General features: G+C 42.1%; 3 protein-coding genes across 5 annotated transcripts in view; 2 read left to right on the forward strand and 1 right to left on the reverse strand.

Annotated features, from left to right (window-relative positions):
- The window catches only part of mipol1 (mirror-image polydactyly 1), a 58,181-nt gene extending 50,260 nt beyond the window's left edge, over window positions 1-7,921 (forward strand). For all 3 annotated transcript variants that reach the window (XM_048227703.1, XM_048227704.1, XM_048227705.1), the window contains exons 13-14: window positions 1,695-1,901; window positions 7,633-7,921. In XM_048227703.1, coding sequence (XP_048083660.1) covers window positions 1,695-1,901; window positions 7,633-7,699 — 274 coding nt within the window. In that variant the 3' untranslated portion in view covers window positions 7,700-7,921. The remainder of the gene's footprint in view (window positions 1-1,694; window positions 1,902-7,632) is intronic.
- Window positions 7,922-13,175: 5,254 nt separating this feature from the next.
- foxa1 (forkhead box A1) lies at window positions 13,176-16,179 on the reverse strand. Its single transcript, XM_048227707.1, has 2 exons — window positions 15,999-16,179; window positions 13,176-15,103 (listed from the first exon to the last, which is right to left on the reverse strand). Exons 1-2 carry the CDS (start codon window positions 16,068-16,070, stop codon window positions 13,868-13,870), a joined length of 1,308 nt encoding a protein of 435 aa, XP_048083664.1. The 5' UTR covers window positions 16,071-16,179; the 3' UTR covers window positions 13,176-13,867.
- Window positions 16,180-18,165: 1,986 nt separating this feature from the next.
- Window positions 18,166-18,670, forward strand: part of ttc6 (tetratricopeptide repeat domain 6) — a 44,057-nt gene continuing 43,552 nt past the window's right edge. Inside the window, exon 1 of the mRNA XM_048228333.1 lies at window positions 18,166-18,319. The gene's annotated coding sequence lies outside the window, so the exon portion shown is untranslated. The remainder of the gene's footprint in view (window positions 18,320-18,670) is intronic.

Consider the following 18,670-nt stretch of genomic DNA (forward strand, 5'->3'; position numbering starts at 1 on the left):
GTTTGTCACTGCCACCGGACCTTCGTACCCAATATGTTTGCCTTTAATTAAACAAAACACACAAGTTTACATCTCTCGCTCGGCTATCAATATCACATCCCAATTGATTACCCTCCACTTCTAGAGGAGGAATGAAAAAAAGACCTGAGTGCATAGGCAGAAAGAGGTGGGGGAGAGAGAGAGAAAGGGAAAGAGAGAGAGAGAGAGAGATGTCTGGAGCCTGACGTCTCCCTGAAACTAATTAAACGAGGGACAAGAGGCCATAGTGACTAATATGAGTTTAAGGCAATATGCACACTGCCCGACTCCCCCCCTCAGCAGACAAAGACTGGTGACCATCCATCAGGCTCCATCTGTCAGGAATTGGACGGCGCTTGTATGGCACTCGAGAGGAAGGGACAGGGGTGGGGGGGTGTTAGTGAGAGGTATTATTGGTGGTGGTGTTGAGGCGAGGTCCATTGCTCAGGGTATTGTGTCTGCTGCGAGTGTCTCCTCACCCACCGCTCCCTCGTGGTTGCGGTTTATGCCGCCTCATATTTGAAGGTCCTCACCTGCTCAGGAACCTGACGGGCAGGTGTGTGGTAGTGAGTGTTTGATGAGAGGGAGTAGAGCTCGCTGGCTTCTCTTCAGAATAGGGGGGGGGGGGGGTTGGGAGGAGGGCAGTTTTATTAAACTGCAGACATTTGTCATTCTAGCCTCTCCAGTAATACTGACCATTTACCACCAAATCCACATTATAATAATAAACAGGTGTTTTTCTGTGTGTGAGGGGGTGGGTTTTCAGAATAGATTATTTGGTGACTACTGTCATTTCACAACACAGGCATGCAAACCTGCAGCAATGGAGTAATGTTCTTTTATTCATTTGTTTATTTGTGTATATCCATACAGAATCACATCACGTCAGAAATGTTTACAGTTAGATGAGTTAGAATCATCTGTGATGGTGATGGTGCAAAGGGGCAACACGAGGTCAGTTTGTTTGCCTGCCTGTAAAAATAGTCCAGATTGTTCTTCTTCCTCTCCTTAATTAAATCCCTACATTTCTATAAAAGCCAGGAGAGATTATATTTGTTGCTCAAGATGTTTATCTTTTCTCTCTATCCTTCCCTCTTTTTTTACCATTTTATTCCCTTTCTGTTAAATCCTCTGTTAAATCCTGTGCATCTCATTGAGTCACATCTGTGTGACATTCACCTGGAGGGTGGTGTGATTATGGTGCGAAGTTAGTGTGTGTGTGTGTGTGTGTGTGTGTGTGTGTGTGTGTGTGTGTGTGTGTGTGTGTGTGTGTGTGTGTGTGTGTGTGTGTGTGTGCCTTGGCACTGAGATGACCCAGTCTGAGATGAGGGCTGTCACTCAACAGCTCCTGGAACATGGCCGTAATAGTTCAAATAGTGCAGTGGGTTTTACTGGCAGCCACACTGACACTCATCACTCTGGGTGGTGGACACTGAGCCCGAGCAGCAGCTGAATAAAGCCTTTCCTCATGGTGTCATTTGGTTACAAACAGGGGAATAGTTGGTCCACTTTTCGGTCACAGCCATTACAGATATTTGTGGTTTCAATGTTGTCAAGACAGTTTGGAGTGGCAATTTATATTATAATATTGGCCACAGAATGAAATGTGTGTACAATGTGTGTACAAATACAATGTTAAACCATTAAATGAACATATGAATTGACCTCTTTTACAGTCAGCATCTGATGCAGACTGAGGAGACTGCAGTGAAGGAACAAGGTGCTCCCACACCACCTTCGTCTTTGACCTCCGAGACCAAGGGGAACCAGAACCAGGCCCTCCTGGCCCGTATGCAGCTACTGGCCAGTGAGCACCAGAACCTCCAGGCCCAGCTCCGCCACTCCCAGGACGCAGAGCGGGAGGCCAGTGAAAAGGTCCAGAAGTGAGTACCATGGTCGTGGAATCTTTGAGTAAATGACGCTAACCTCAGACCAAAGATCCTTGATTACTAACTCCGCTTTAACCCTCTCTGCTCAGTCATAATAGAGTTCTTAGTTCCAAACTCAGTACCCAGTAGTGAGAACCACAGCCCCATCCGGACCAGATCCATTCCATAGTTAGCTAATGTTGTACAACCTGTTAAGTACTAACTTAACAACAATAGAATTCTGAGTACCAAACAGAGTACTATTATACCACACACCTATGTGCTCCAATAGCCACATACAGACACGTATTCCCAGCCTCAAGAGCATGTTGCAGTAGCTTCATGTGTGTGTGTGTGTGTGGGGAGGTGTGTATGTGCACACATTCACACACACACACACACACCCACACTTGTGTATGAGGCCCTCCCATCCTCTTTCTCTCTCGCCCTCTCTCCCTCTCTCGCCTCCTCTCTCAACTCCTCTCTCCCACACACACATGGGCTCCCCATGCAATGCAAACAGTTCTCACCCCACTCATTTATTTGCACGATGAATTAACAGGGGGATGGGTTTGATGGGGAGGGGGAGCGAGAGACAGGGAGGGAGAGCTCAGAATCCTGGGAAGACACCCCCTGCCTCCCCACACACACACACACACACACACACACACACACACACACACACACACACACACACGCACATACACACACACACACACACACACACACACACACACACACACACACACACACACACACACACACACACACACACACACTGATAGACTGCTAGCACCCCAGAAGAGGGCTCTGAAAGAAGAGCCCAGAGGGAACTTTGGCCATTGTATTTAAACGAGCCTTCTTGAGGGGCTTAGATGAGGCTGGAGGGGTCATGAGAGGTCTGATGACAGAGATCACTGATGCCCCCCCGTCTCCCTGGGGTGGGGGGGGGGGTGTCTCATCTGATAACACCTCTTGGTCCTCTTCAGTTTTTAACAGACATGGTTCAATTTAATAGCATTACAACATTCATTTGTTTGAATTAGATTGTTTGTGGGTCTCCGGCCTCTCCTTGTCTGAAGGGGGTGTCTTATCTTTCTAGTGGAAAACATTCTGTAACGTTATGACATGGATTAATTTAAGTCATATTGTTAGTGTTCTTTTAGAGTTGCCACATTTTGGATACACATGGAGACTTTCATAAACACAAACTTTCAGGGATTGGGCAAAGATTTGCTTTCCTTTGCACAACTAGTCAACAGCATTCTTACGTCAATAGTCCAGAAGTTTTGTTTCATTCGTGGTATGATGAGTTTGCTGTGTGTGTGTGTTTTGGTGTTTTTTGTGTGTGTGTTTGTTTATTTGTTTATGTGTGTCTTTGGTACATTCATTGACCAAAATAGATTCTCTCTCACACAAACTCAGAGACCACTCATGTATTTGCACACATATGAACCATACGAGAAGCTCTGAAACTTCTGCACTCTTTTTTTTTTTAAGAACACTGTATTTTTTCAGATGGAGAGAAAAGTGAGATCTCCAGTATAGGAGAACACCACGGTGCTCGGTGTTCTGAGAATTCTCATGTAATTTATGGCACCAAGGCCTGAATCAGTGCCAGAAAGCCTAAGTGTCTAATATTGACCATGTCAGGCTACTGAGTGAGTAGGAGTGGGGCCGTACCCCAGGACCGCTGTTTTTCCCAGACCTTTTTTTCCCAGGAAGAGGCCTCCTGATGAGGTTTTGGGGAGTTGGCAGCATGTGTGTGTGTGTGTGTGTGTGTGTGTATTTGTATTTACATGTGTTAAAATGTGTGCATTTCTCTGTAGTTTCTTTGAATGTGTGTGTGTGGTCATGTATGCCTGTGTCTACGTGTGTGTGTGTTTGTGTTTGCATTCATTTTTATGCATGTTCCTGCAAGTGTGTGTGTGTGGGTGTGTGTGGGTGAGTGAGTGAGTGAGTGAGTGAGTGTGTGTACCCAAAACTTGTACCTGTGTGTTCCACTTCATGTGTACAGTATATGCATCTGCGTCTGCTCTGATTGCAGCCTGTATGTGTGGAACATTTGTGTGTGTGTGTGTGTGTGTGTGTGTGTGTGTGTGTGATGCTGTCTTGAGCACACCAGTGAGTCCTGGGCGGACAGTGCGGATCTGAGGCTCTCGCACCTGACCGTTAGGTGACACCTAGATGGATGGCCTCAATGGCCAGGCCCTGGGCCTGTGTGTGTGTGTGTGTCGGAGCAGGCCTGGTGGCGATGGGGTGGGGGCTGCTGTGGGAAGCCACTCTGACGTGGAGCCCCTGTCGCAGTGCGGTGCGAAAAATGCAGGGGTGAGGCGGGCAGCCCCCTCGCCCCCCCCCCCCCCTGAAGGAAGGCGAGAGGCAGCCCAGAATGTGGCACCTGAGTGCCGGAGCCCAGAACTCCCCATTGACGGAGAAGAAGGCAGAAGAAACAAGAGGGGGGAGTGGATAGATGGATGGATGGATGGATGGATGGATGGATGGATGGATGGATGGATGTAGGGAGGGAAGGAGGGAGAGAGAGAGAGGGTGAGAGAAGTGGACGAGGGCTCGGCTGAATGTCTAATGGCCCTCTGAATCAAACTTGGCCGTGAGAGGAGCCACACAAAGAGGCCTTTTCATTCGGGAGGGCTGGCAGGGAGGGAGTGCGGGGGCGGGGGGGGGGCAGGGAGGCAGGGAGGCAGGGGCTGGGGCAGCTCAGGAGGGCAGCGCGTCGACGGCCTCCGGCCGACTGCCGCCTCCCGCTGAGCCACGGTGTCTGTGGCGCTCGTGTGGAGCCGACCAGGTTTCTGGCCCCGTGCCCCCTCGGTGCCTTAGCTTCTGTGTGGGGCTTTTTTTTTTTTTTTTTAACTTTGTGTTGGCATTTGTTTGTTTGTGCACGGTGACTCTGCCAAAAGTATTGTAAGAGCAGTGGCCGTTTGACTGACTAAATAAAAACAAGAAAGAAAACAAGACAAGAGGACGAAGGAATTGGAGAGGCAGCGAAATTAATTGACGGGAGGCATCTTTTGTCTGCAGATCGTGATGACTGCCCAATCCCAGCACCAAAATGTTCTTTCAGTCTATAGAATGCAACACCCACATCACCCTCACTCCTACCCTCTCCCACACACTCACACACACCACACCCCCAACCCCCAAAAAAAACAGCCCCAACGTGCGGCTTTTTGAAAAAAAAAATTTTATGCAAGGGTCGCTTGTTTACTCTGCCTCCTTCCAGCTATAATTGTTGGTTTTGCGACACTGTGAATTCTTAATCGGGATTTATACTTTTGCACAGCTCCTCCCTTGCGTGTATGTTTGGGTTTACTGGCCACCCTGGGCAAACACGTCCCTCTTTCCAAATCCCCTCCGCACACCGGTCCACCTTAGACGTCCCCACTGGTCAGACTCGCACACGCTAATTGTGCAAACGTGACAAAGGGGCTGACAAATATATTTAAAAAGCCGGCGGTGAAGAGGAGGAGGAGGAGGAAGAAAAAAACCTACTCTGGCACACGAGCGGGACAAGGTGTTTGTGTATATGTATTTGTAGAGCAAGCAGAGCAAGTGTGTGAGGTGTTTGTGTGTGTGTGTGTGTATGTGTGTGTGTGTGTGTGCGTATGTGTGTGTGTCCAGGGGATGTCTGTGGTCTATGTGCTTGGCCCTGAGTGTTTAGTGACAACGACCTTTTCTAAATATTAGTGTACCTTTTTAGGCTTCCTCTCTTTTTTCTTCTTTTTCGTTTCCTTTCTGTCTGAGTCTCTTTCCTCTCTCTTTCTCCCTCTCTCTCCCCACTTCAGCTCTCTCTCTAACTTCTCCTCTATACATAGTGTACACACTCATTCCCTCTCCACTACAAGTTGACGTTACACAGACTCTTGCTGTGAGTGTGAGTGTGTGTCTAGAAAAAACACCGTCAGACACACACACATGCACGCCCTCGCACTAAGGGAGCTCAGATGCAGTGAAACACATATGGCAGCGTTGGCTGGCACAGATCTCGGCGAGCAGAAAAACAGGTGGAGACGCGGGTCAGAGCGCTCCCTGAGGCCACACCGTAGCCAAGGGACACTCCGACCGGTGAACCAATGGCATGTTTGTGCTGTAGGCTGTTCACTCGCTTTTGTGCCGTCTCCACTGCAAGCACAAACGTTCACTTGTTCTCCTAAACAGTCAATAGCTAGTTTCTTTTTCATATTTAATGTAACATATATGATAAAAATTATGAGAAAAATGACAAGCATGCAAAATAAGCAATATGACAAACATGCATCTTTAATATTTTGTAATGTTATTTTACATATCAGTTCATAATCAGATTTTTTTTCTCTTTTTTTTGGTTTGTTTTTTAATCCAAGCACAAGTATTTATTGATAAGATTTCATTTTTATAATGTCATTGATATAACACCTAAATTGTCACATTAACTACCGAAATGATTTTAACATTTTAAATACTAAAAGATAGTTTTTAATGATTTTGATAATGTGCATGTGACTCTTAATGTTGTTCTTCTCCCAGTACTCTAGTGAAGTTTGTGGCATGCATCTTATCAAAAACCTTTTTAAAGAAATCAATTCTTCGGCTGCCAGGAAGCTGAATTATTAGAATAACCGAGTGTTTGGATATGCTGCATAGTAAACAGCCTTACCGCTCTGTGTATTGTTATTCAGTGACAACACAGCAGAGGCTTCACGGAAAATGAGGTTGTCTGTGGGAAGATTTTGATTACCATACGCGGCTGCATCCCTAAGTGTGGGAAGATCACAGTATAGGATGATTTGGGATGCGGCTAAAATCCTCACTTTACGGGAGGAATCCCAGTGCATTTCCAGGACTCAAACTGGGATTTTCAATTTAATTTGAAAGCTCAGTGGTCATGACTGTAGTCTTGGACATCTTGAATTTTCAATTTGTTCAAGTTATTCAATCAAGGTAGCTCTTTCACACTAATGCAAAATGTTTTTCTGCTCTACTATAGCCAGTGCTCTGAAGATTTTCATCCCCAGGACAAACTTTTAACCAATTATTTTTTGTTTGTTGGTTTGTGTATTCATCTGTTTGTTTGTTTATTTGTGCAATTTCCTTTATTAGTTAGTCCTAGTTGTGTGTGTTCATTATATATTTCTGTGACAAATGTTATTGCATTGAAATTCTTCCTTATTTTGTATCATTATTTCCCCCTGCCCTCCACAGCTTTAAACCCACAACAAGAGACCTTCTGACTGTTTGCATTCGGACCCTCTTTTTTTAACTCGGGTGTTCTGACACCCTGACAAATAGTGGAAAAAAAGAGAATTCCATCCAGCCATCATTTCAGTCCGTCTCTCTGTCTTGTCTCACACACTTGTCCAGGTGGTCTGGAGCAGGACACAAGAACATTCTCTTTTTTTCTGTCCTTTTCAGTAGAACCCAAGAGTCTGTCAATTCATCAGATTAAAAAAATACTGGACACTTCTCTGGGAGGATATTTTAAGGGATTGAGATGTGGGTTTTGGTACGGGTGCTGTGTTTTGCCCACTTGATGAAGTATGTGTGTGTCTCTTGTCTTGGATCTATTTTTTTTCTTTACATCTTTTTCCATCTCTGGCCATCTCTCCTCTTGAAATGTTCCCTTTGTGTTTAAACGTGACCCAGGAGAGAGAGGAGCACATACTCTTCTCGGTCTCTCACTTTTTCTGTTTTTCCTTTTATCCATTTCTCTCTCTTTCCCCCCCCCTCCCTCCCCCCCTCTCTCTCTCTGTAGGTTGGAGCGGCTGGTGGAGGTGTTAAGAAAGAAGGTGGGCACAGGGAGCGTGAGGACGGTGATCTGACTCGCGGAGGCTCCACGCAAAAAGGGCTGACCTGCCGACTGACCGGCCGGGCGACCACATCTGGTGACCAGGCAGTGGCGTTTAGCGCTGAGTAAACACAGCCACAGCCTTGACTGGGCAAACAGTTGTTAGAAGTGGAGCACTCACACACAAAAAAGCCTCATTCCAAGCCTCGCTCCCAAAAGAGAGAAGGAAAGCGGGAGAGAAAGGGGGAGAGAGAAAGAGAAAAAAAAAGTAGAATTGTAAATGTTTAACCACTTGGTTGTTACTGCCATGGGTTACAGCTATCTCCCTTCCATTCCACTTTCTGCTGAAAATCTTTTCTTTTTTTCTTATTGGAGTATTGATTTTTTTAGCATCACTGTTTGTGTTGATGTGGAAGTCTGGTCAGGATAAGGGAAACAGGCTTCTCTCAAACACTGTGTGATTATAAGGTTCAGACACTACAAACTATAAGGTGCTAAGAGCAGGATTCTTATAAGGAAAACTGGAGTTCAGTATTATAACGGTATTGTTTTGTTTGTGTGTTCTATGTACTTCAGAAAAGGGACATTTGTAAGGAAACTAAATCTATCAGTGTTTTAAAGCATTTATTGTGATCCTATAGATAGGGTGACTTGGTCAGTATATTTTATGTCTCGCTTTATTTTTAAAAACATTACCCACCATCAACAGTATGTCAGTGAGAAAATATGTATTATTAGGGTATAAAATAAATTCATGGAAATATTAGCAGTTTCTGCATCAATTATTTTATTATTATTATTATTATTATTATTATTTATTGTTTGTTGACATAGGCTACTTTAATTGAATGATGATATAGCCTACACAAAAAAGCCAGATATTCTAAGGTTTCCTGTCCCAAAATTCATGCAAAATGATTTATGAGCTAATGCTTCCTAAACTCTGTCGTTAGCTAATATGTTTAGTCACCAGAGGGCTATTATCTTCAAATTAAAGATAACGCTGTCTGTTTGACTACCTGTATTTATCTAAGGTTTAGTTTTCAAAAGGTACTAATTTGGGACATATCTTTGGGTGGCAGAGAGAAGTCCTGTATCATCCCTCTGATATTAAATCAGTAAAAATACTTTTGTGAGGTGTGTTAATATTACGTTTTTTTTTTTTCATCTTATTACTTCCTTAATATAAGAGATCCGTTTTAGTCTTTTAAAAAAAGAATAAATTGAAACTATAGGCCTACAAGAATGGCCAAAATATGGGTAGTTGTTTTGATTGAGGAGAGTATATGGCCCTGCGTCATCTAAAATTGTTTTCGGAAAAGTGCTTTACGTAGGCAATATAATTAAAATGGTTAGCCATGCACAGCCTCGCGAAAAAATAATTGTGTTATACAGTCTAGGAAGTATAGGAGGGAAAAGCTAAATCCATTCCCTCATGTCACCATCCTATAATTACACGAAATTGTGTACAATAGGCCTAATGTTGATTGGGTTGATAACTTTTTAAAAAATGTGCTGTCCCTATTCTGTTTCAGTCAGGTGGCTGAACGTGCGTTCTTGGAGAGGCCTACTTTCACATGCGTGGCCCACCTTCAACTGTTTGACCGTTTTTCAGTCCTGTTTGCAGCAAGTGGTCGGTAATGTCAAGAAGCGATTTTGCATGTTGATAATTCCCAAACATGAGAGTGCCAAAGAGATCGGATGACCTTTGCTGAGGACTGTATACCAACCAATTATATCCGCATCGTTTACGTTTCCTTTTCTCATATTGATGAGTTGACCCTCCCGAGCCCTGTCCCCGTCCCAGTGTCATTTGCTTGAGGAGGGCAGTGCAGTGACTTGTGTACCCGAACATGATCGATTATGTACTCAGAAATATGTTGGATGGGCGCACTGGTCGCTCTGAAAGTTGTGGTGGAAAGAAAAGGAGGTGTTGGCTAGGCGGGACATGCTGCTGTGTTGCCCTCCCCTTAGATAATGCTTGACACCAAGACAAGCTTGTCGATTTCTCCTCCATTGGTAACCGTGGAGATCGCACAACCTGGGTGTCCCCCACGATTTAATCCACGAGGTCTCTGTGTAGGTTTCTCTGTCGGATAATCCTACTTGTAAAACAAGTTAAACTTTCCTTGTGTACGTGTGGACGCCTGGGTTGCAAAATGCATCTGTTCCTGAGAAATATCGAATGTTTATTAGGCATATGTATTTGCCCCACTGACATCAATCTTTCGAGCTGGATGTCTGTATTTTTGCAGTAGCCGACTCAGTGCTGTAGGATTTGGGGGCTCAGATAATGTGCATCTCTCCATGGAGTCCTGCCGGGTGGTGCACCGGGCCATCAAAGGGGGATCCTGATTATCCATTTTGAGAACCAATCGCACGATGACATGACTACAAAACAAGTTTTTATACGCTTTAATTAAAAACGCGTTCCAGCAGCCACGGTGCTGAATGACCCTTAGAGAAAAGCGTGACTGATCCTGTTGCTATAACGACACCAACTATTTCCAAGCCTTTTCACTTTGCACCGTCCATCCACACATTTTGACAGCAACTGCACTTGGCTACCGTGAGCCCTAAATCAGAGCACGTAGCAAGTCACACCTATCCATGAAGGTGGAGTTCCTAAATAGGCATGCACTTTAAAAACGAACCTTGTAGTCTACATTCAAATCTAGCCATCAATTGCAAAGTTGCATTTATTGACTAATATGACCCCCAGGAATAGACCTAACTTAAATTAGGTTATTGGTGTGGTGTTCTATGGTAATCACTCAAGATGATTTAGTGTAATTATTGGTTTGCCTCTGCATTTAGTTTAATGTGAAATGTAGGATGATGCAGCCTATGGTATGCTAATCTACTCCTATTCTCATTGTTCCATAAATAAAATAGATCAAATGCGATCCTGTTCGCTGCTTCTCAAACAGTAGCCTATAATAAAGACACTAAACATGAGGCTACAAGCAGGCAGGCGAGGAGACCACCAACCTAACATAGTCGGCGCATATTAGGAGGGGACAAAGCCTTAATAAACTTCTTCCGTATAATTTTTAATGGAAAACCAGCTGCTACTAAATCTGATTTCGGATAGAGATCTCTCCCTCTTCTCTCCCTCTTCTTTTGAAAGCCCCCTTTCTTTCGCGTGTGATTTTGAAGGGGTATTGCTTTGCTCTTTTCGTTGCCTGAGCACAATTGTGTTATTGGAGATAATTAATTCAATCCCCATCAAAAGGTATTAGGAGCGCCTTGGTCCTGTAGTGGCTTTCTAAAACCACAGAATGAAAAGACAGAGAAGAAAGATCTACGGGTAGGCTTGCTGATGGCCGCTTTTGAAGTAAAGGAGTTGGCGCATTGTAGTAGAAATTTTTGTCCATAAGGCTGAAGAAAGCGCCAGTTCTTTTGATGGCCTTACGAGAAATGCCACATAAGTTGGAAAACAAGACGCTAGTGAAATCTCGACGCTGGACACTGCCCGCTGATAGCATATGTTTCGAATTAATAAAGGCTAGTGGACTTCAGTGAGCGCACTCGATGCTGAGACTGACACAGGTGTAGCCTAAAATAGGCTACTTACAACAACAACAACAACAACAACAACATAATAACAACAACAATAATAATAATAATAATAATAATTGATAATGATAATAATAATAATAATAATAATAATAATAATAATAATAACGATGTATTTAGTTGAAAATACATTCACGTTAGGCACGAAAATTACATCACGTTAGGCAAACTAAATTGTCCGATTCACATTTTTGTGACATCCAGGGAAGCAAGAAATGGTCAAAGTATTTCTAACATGATAAGAAATTGTGAAATCTAGGCGGAATAATAATACACAATTATTGGCCCTCACCTTTTATCTTTCGACATTTCTAGCAGCAGCGTCCACACCGCAAAGGCAAACCTTTTTCAACAGCTGGGCAAACCAATGGACACGATCCATGTAAAGTTAAAAGATTTCTCATGCAAACAACTTCTCTCTAACGGGAGAACTTTTTTCAACACGTAGGCCTACTTGTGTTTCTTTTGTCAATTAACCAATTGCCATTACGCCTGCAATCTCAAGTGAGGGGAGGAATAGCCTACCCCTCGGTCACACAGACCTGAGGCCATTTCTATTGTCAATTGATCATATAATATAGGGCAGATGTTATCTCATTGGTGACAATATCGAAATCATTATTCGTTATTGTTTATATATGCAGATATTTGACGTGGACAAGGCATAGGCTACCTTCAGTTTTTTATTAATACAAATTCGACAAGTAGTGCATTCTAAATGCATTTTCAAAGCAATCATTTACAAATTCGACTGTGCGAAATCATAAAGCTGTTCAGTCTTTTATAATAAAAAAAAAACGAATTGAGCCTTTTGTTTTATAGGCTATACGGTAGCCTACCATCGACACTGATTCGCTATTTGGCACAATAGGTAGCCTATCCTTAAATTAAAGAAAATACATATTTAATAATACAATCAATAATAAATAAAATTAGCAAGATATGTTTGATAAACATTTTGAAAACGTTCCTAAAAAAGAGTTTTTCCTTGTAGGCTACATCATATAAAAAGCATATTCCCTAGCCTATGATCTTAAAATGGACTATTTGTCTACCTGAACAATTGAATGTTTTTGAACTATAATTTCAATAATCACCAATGCCATTTTCACCTAGATTTTGTTTGCTCAATTGTAGATTTAAATGCGTCAGCGTATGCTACAATTACACTATTATAGAGCTGTGAATGTATATAATTTCACCTTTCACATTTAAGTTCTTTAAATAAACTTTTGTAATAAAAGTCTTAATTGGACATAAAAATGATCAAAGTTATTTACAGCCTACAAGATGGTTAATGTCCGAGCAGAAGGGAATGTCGGTAAACCTGCCTTTCCATGTGATTTCATGATGCTCAGTTGCGCTTCTCCATTTTATTTACGCATCAGGGGGCAATTACATGATAATTAAATGAATTTCACGGTTACTCAGCCAAAATGTGTGTCTACAAAATACCATGATCAAAGTCAAATCTGTTCAGGTTCAGGAGCCCCTCGTGTAGGTTACGGTTCACAAAAAGATGATTTGGCCTCCCTATGATATTGTTAAAAATCCCATTTAAAACGCGATCCAATCTTTTATCAGACAGGTCTTTGAGGCTCTAGGTTAGTTATATTTGGATTTTCTCTTGGTCACTTACCAATAATGACTGAGACAAAATATGGACCATAATTACATGGGAAAAGACCGTAATATTTCGACAGAAACAGTTGAAAGGGGGTGGGGCAGAATATATTAGGCCTATTTAGCTTGAAATAAAATTAGCGTGTTTACATTGTGATTGTTTAATTCCATTTAGGCGGTATTATAGGCTAATTAAAAGAGAAAAAAATATAAAGGGTAGTCTACTATGATAGCCTAAAATAGCGATAAGGACTTTGCATGGACGCATGACGTCGATAGTGTAATTAGAAGAATTACAACAATGTGAATACCGTGATCAGATTTTATTTAAACGAAATAATTTAATCACATAGAAAGAGAAAAGGAATAAGCAAAAACGTGAAAGGCTTCCCTGATTCTTCAGTGAAGATTCAATCTGTCTGCATAAAAGATGTCACCAACCACTGAAAGTATTTGTTTCATAAAGAAATACATATTTTTTATTATTTCTAATGCAGTTTCAAGTTGGAATAAAGTTGTTTTGATACAAGACTGGGATTGAAACGCCTTTGTCAAAATGGTAAATAAAACGAAAAAATGTAAAATATGCTAACAACATAAAAATCACTTGAAACAGGTGCTTTGTTTTTGTATTTTGTTTTGATTTCATGTTGTTTTGATTTTTTTTTAACCTGCAGCACGCGTTCCACAACACCACATTGACCTTCATTCATGCACATTGTAACACACGGACACATTTGTCGTTAGAGACTACAAGTTTGGGGAATACAACATTATTTTACAAGTTCAAAATGGTTTAAATACACTTGCGATGATTTACATCTGGGGTATACAATCTTTCATGGAAACACGTTTACAGAATAGTTTATAATACACTTACACATTCTTACATTTGAAAGTAACAGTCCTTTGCACTGTGTGCATGCAAAAAATAATAATAAAATATAACATAAAATAAAAAGATTCTGTCGGTCCTCAGATCAGTAAAAATAAGAGGATACTAAGATGTGTTTAGGACCGGTCTGGAATACACACCTTGATAGTAAGACGCCTCTATTGCCGAAGGGTCCATTGTGGCTCTTCCAGCCATAGACGCACTGCCGAGGGGCAAGCTGGAAGACATCCCTGAGCCATAGGATGAATATTGCAGTGCTTGTTCGTAAGCTTTCATGTCCAGTTTGTGCTGTTGCTCCGATGAGGACATTAAATTATTAATGGAAAACGGGTGGTTGAATGAGTAATGGGGATCTTTAAGGTGCAGCTGGGTCTCATGGCCCATAGAATGCGGGGCCAACGGGATTGATGACAGAGACGTGGCCGAGCTGGCTGCGGGGTGCAGGGGTGGCCCGCTGCTCTTTAGTTCAGTGTGGTTACCGCTTCTGTCCAAGCTGTGGGGACTGGAGGACTGGTTGGAGCTGGAAATCGAGCTTGTGTCCATGTGCCCTGGTTTGGAGTTGCCACTGTCGTGCGCCGGAGAGCCAGAACCGCCTGTCTGGTCTTTCCTTCCCTCTGCTCCCTTAGTTGGAGACAACTTTTTCTCACACTTAAAGCGCTTCTGTCTGCGGAGGTAACAGCCATTTTCAAACATATTTCCAGAATCGGGATGCAAAGCCCAGTATGAACCTTTGCCTGGTTTATCCGGTGACCTGGAGACTTTGACGAAGCAGTCATTGAAAGACAGTGAGTGTCTGATGGAATTTTGCCACCTTTGTTGATTTTGGCGGTAGTAAGGGAAGAGATCCATGATCCACTGATATATTTCACTGAGAGTGAGCATTTTGCTCGGTGACTGCTGGATAGCCATTGTGATTAGCGAAATGTACGAGTAAGGGGGCTTGGCATGAGGGTAACTTCTTCTGAAGGTCTTGTTATCTCTTGCCCTGTTAATGTTAGTTTGGGCATAGGTCATGGGACTCATCGTGGGGCTCATACTAGAGTAAGGATTCAGTGCGCTCATGGAAGCTTGCTGAGCGGACATGGCGTTCATATTAGTGGGACTCAATGTGGTGCCCATAGGTGGTACTCCACCACTTATTCCATTCATTGCGCTGGAGGCAGTCGGCATCCCTGCCATGGTTCCTGGGCTAAGTCCTGCACCCAAGCCGGGGTTGGCATAAGACATGTTGAAAGAGCTGGAGGTCATATTCCCACTGGTGGACATGCTCATGTAACTGTTCATGCTTTGCACGGAACCCAATCCTGCGTTCATGCTGGTGTTGGTCATGGGTGAATATACCTGGAACAACAACGTTTGAACACTTCATGACTATATTATGAATTTGTCATATTATCCTATGACCACACGCCCTAAACGATATGACAACCTTGCACATCCATCCATATTATACTGATCATTTATTTTGATGTGCATCAATGAAATATTACTGTTATTCAACAAGTAGTTTTAACATTTTGAATTAACATTTCAAACAAAATTAAATAACAACGTAAGATTAAACGTAGTAGATAGGCTACTAAAAATGCGTTTCACATCTTAACTTAAACACTTATAATCTTGGACATAAATTAAACTCCAATGTAGTAATGGGTGTGCATGCCCTGCATGCGTAAAAGGTGTAAATGCGTAAAACAACTGATTAAATGCATTGTTTAAGAGTAGGATATCAAATGCAGTCCAATCAAAATAATTTAATCTCATTGCAGTTGATAAAGCAGGCATAACTATATGATTAATTGCAGAAATACTGTAGATTGGAGAAAACTGTTAGCCTGTAAAGTTACGGTGTTTCATTACCATAATTATATAGAAATGTTGGTAAATGACTGTTCTGGCACTAGAAAGGCGGCAAGCAAGTGCTCTGTGCCCATTGTCACGACTGGCATAGTAACGGCTTGTGGTAGGCCAACTGACGAGATCAGTGCTGCCCCCAAGCGAGTTCAACAGACTCATGCTGTTAAACGGGTCGCTTAGATGTGTTCAGATTCTACTTCTAGTTTTTTAAACGGACCTACTCCATGTGGCTAGCATAAAGAACATATCTTTAAATTCAGCATTAATATCAAAACAATGCATTTTTATGTATAATAATGAGTCTTCCGTTGTCTAGTTGTTCAAGCTACTCTGATTATTAAACAGTTCAAGTAAAAACTCATTAAAAGTTATGACAAACCTCTTGCGCGTCATTGTAATAGCTGGTCCAGTCGGGAGTTTCGTGACCTTCCATCTTCACAGTGCCCAACATTATGGTGGAAATCCGCAGATGGTCAACATGCAGTTCCCAGACCCAAGTTTTCAGAGAAATATGTGTCCAAGCTTATTGGTGCGCTGTCACCAGCGGGATGTGGCTTGAGGGGGTTCGTCAAAGTGAGGAAATGTTGAATGCACGGTGACTTGAGAGCGGTGTTCGAAGATCTTCCCCCTAGCTGTTACGTAGAAAATGGCACATCCCACTTTCCCCTGTTCGTTTGGGTCGCTGTGGTGACACCTACATGCGCTTTGCAACTGCTGCGTCTCTTTCCGATAAAATCATTTCATTGGATAAACGCACATATATAAATACATATAGCCTAAACGAAACATAAAATAATATAGAATTGAATTATTCTACGCATAAGTCAACACATGTTCCACATATGAATCTTTAAAAGAGTGTAACACCGACAACATAGCATACAACGACAGACAACCAATTACAAGTCTATTAAAAATAATTTGCCTTGGTCCTGAATTTTAATTTGGTCATGTCCGAAACATCAGAGAGAAACCGAGCAACTGAGGATTTGCCGGCCTAATTTACTAATGCTTAGGCTACTAGTAGGCCTACTGACTATTTGAAGATGCACTCTCACACTCTCACAAAAAATACATACAATCACGGCGTAATTGTGTACGAACAATTCACATTTTATTCATGTATATTCTCAGTTGTTTGGCATTCTGCATCCTTAGGCCTATTCTTGTTCTTGTACAAATACAAGGGAATGTGTGACGCAAAATTCCCAGGGCCTGACATATTTACAGATAGCCTTTGTAAAAGCGCCTGAAACAGAAAAATGTGCAGAGGAGTAAATTGTGTTTTTGCATGTGTCATATCCTCAGAATGTAAGCCAAAGTGCATTTACCTGTCATTGTTATTCTGACAAGAAACTGTGTATCCACGCCTACAGTTGCCAATACAAAAAAATCAAACATTGTTTGGCACAATGACGTCAGGAAAGCAGGTAAGTTACCGTGAATAGCCTAAGCAGGCTGTCAGTTCAACCCAGGCCAAGCCTACCACAGTTTAAAGGGGATTGGTTACTTTGCATTGTAGGAGTTTTTTTGTGATCAAAATGAACACTGAAAACATATGCTTTGTTTTTTTGTCTGGTTGTATGCAGTGGTAGGCTATATGCAATTTTGTAGTGGGCCTGCGTTTTTTCCTGTCAGAGATGGGCCTAGCTCTTCATGAAAAAAATATGACGACATGCCGTAAACTGTCATTCCGATCGGAGCACATAATTGGATATGCACTAATTTTCTAACACACACACACACACACACACACAGTGGTTACTGAGAGAGAGAGAGAGAGACTCCCCAGTCGCGTGCTGTTGCTGACATGGATTTACAGTTTCCCAACCTGTAAACCCGTTAATGAGCGAATGACATCGATAATTATCCACTTCTAGGGGATTATCTCCAAGTGATCTCTAACACCATTAGAGCGGACAAATCGATTTAGCCGAACCATGAAGCACGGGAAATTAAGCCTGGTGGTAGGCACTCAAAGGATGCGCGTAGACAAGTCTCCTACGATCCTACTCAAATGCCCATAAACAAATGACTAGATTAATTGGCACCTGAATTCGAAATCATGACTCTCAACCAGGGGATGGTTTGCATTTTATAGGCTATTTAGCCGGTCCTAATATTTAGAATAGATCAACAATGTGACCCTGCTATAATCAAGGCACAAGTCTGGTTTCTGACAGACCACAGGTAAATTTGTATCCTGTAATGTTCCCATATAGGCTTTGGTTATATTGATTTCCTGATCGTAGATATAGCCTAATTTCAGCACATTTCTTAATCATTATTTTTGTTTGTTAACGTTTGCCAATGTTTTGACAAATGGCAAACCTTGTATTTATTTATTTTCTCCTAAATAGTACTTAAAGCACGGAACGTGCGAAAGCGTCGGAAATATTGTAGGCCTATCACTAAAGCTTGTGGTGGGCCATCTTCGCACGCGCAATGTTACGCAAAGATTCTAGAATCTTTGATGTTACATTTCACTTTTTTCCCAGGAAGTTCTTCAGCTCCTCGCCTGTGTGCTTTGGTTGCTAGGAGATGCAGGTCGTTTTACTGAAAGTTAGCATGCACAGTAGTTTAGGCTCACCAGTAACGTTAGCCCAGTAGTCCCACTGAAATCAATTCACTATTTATCCTACTGAAGTAAAACAGCTTTATTAAATCCTTGAAGACATCTTTGAGAACATTTCTTAACAGGTAAGTGGGCTATAACTTGTCCACTAGGTTACTTGACACGTCATTTTAAAACATCGTCACAGCTGAAGTGGTGCAAAATATGAACTTAATTATGGTCCTGCAGAAAGTGGTCTATACACTATGGCTAATATTTTACTAAGTTAGAATGTCGTTCCGTTGTGAATTCTTTATGGGTTTATGGGTTAGTATATTTTGATGTTGTAGCCTACTTGATTTGACAAGGAGAAAATCAGCTTAGCTATAGCTGCCTAAGACAGAGTTACTCAGATGTCAGGACTGATAAACACTTCTCTCTGATTCCAAATAAGCTAAGCCTACATATTTAGAAAGAGATAGAAGAAAAAATAATAA

This window comes from Alosa alosa, chromosome 19 (genome assembly GCF_017589495.1).
Source record: "Alosa alosa isolate M-15738 ecotype Scorff River chromosome 19, AALO_Geno_1.1, whole genome shotgun sequence".
NCBI lineage: Eukaryota > Metazoa > Chordata > Actinopteri > Clupeiformes > Clupeidae > Alosa > Alosa alosa.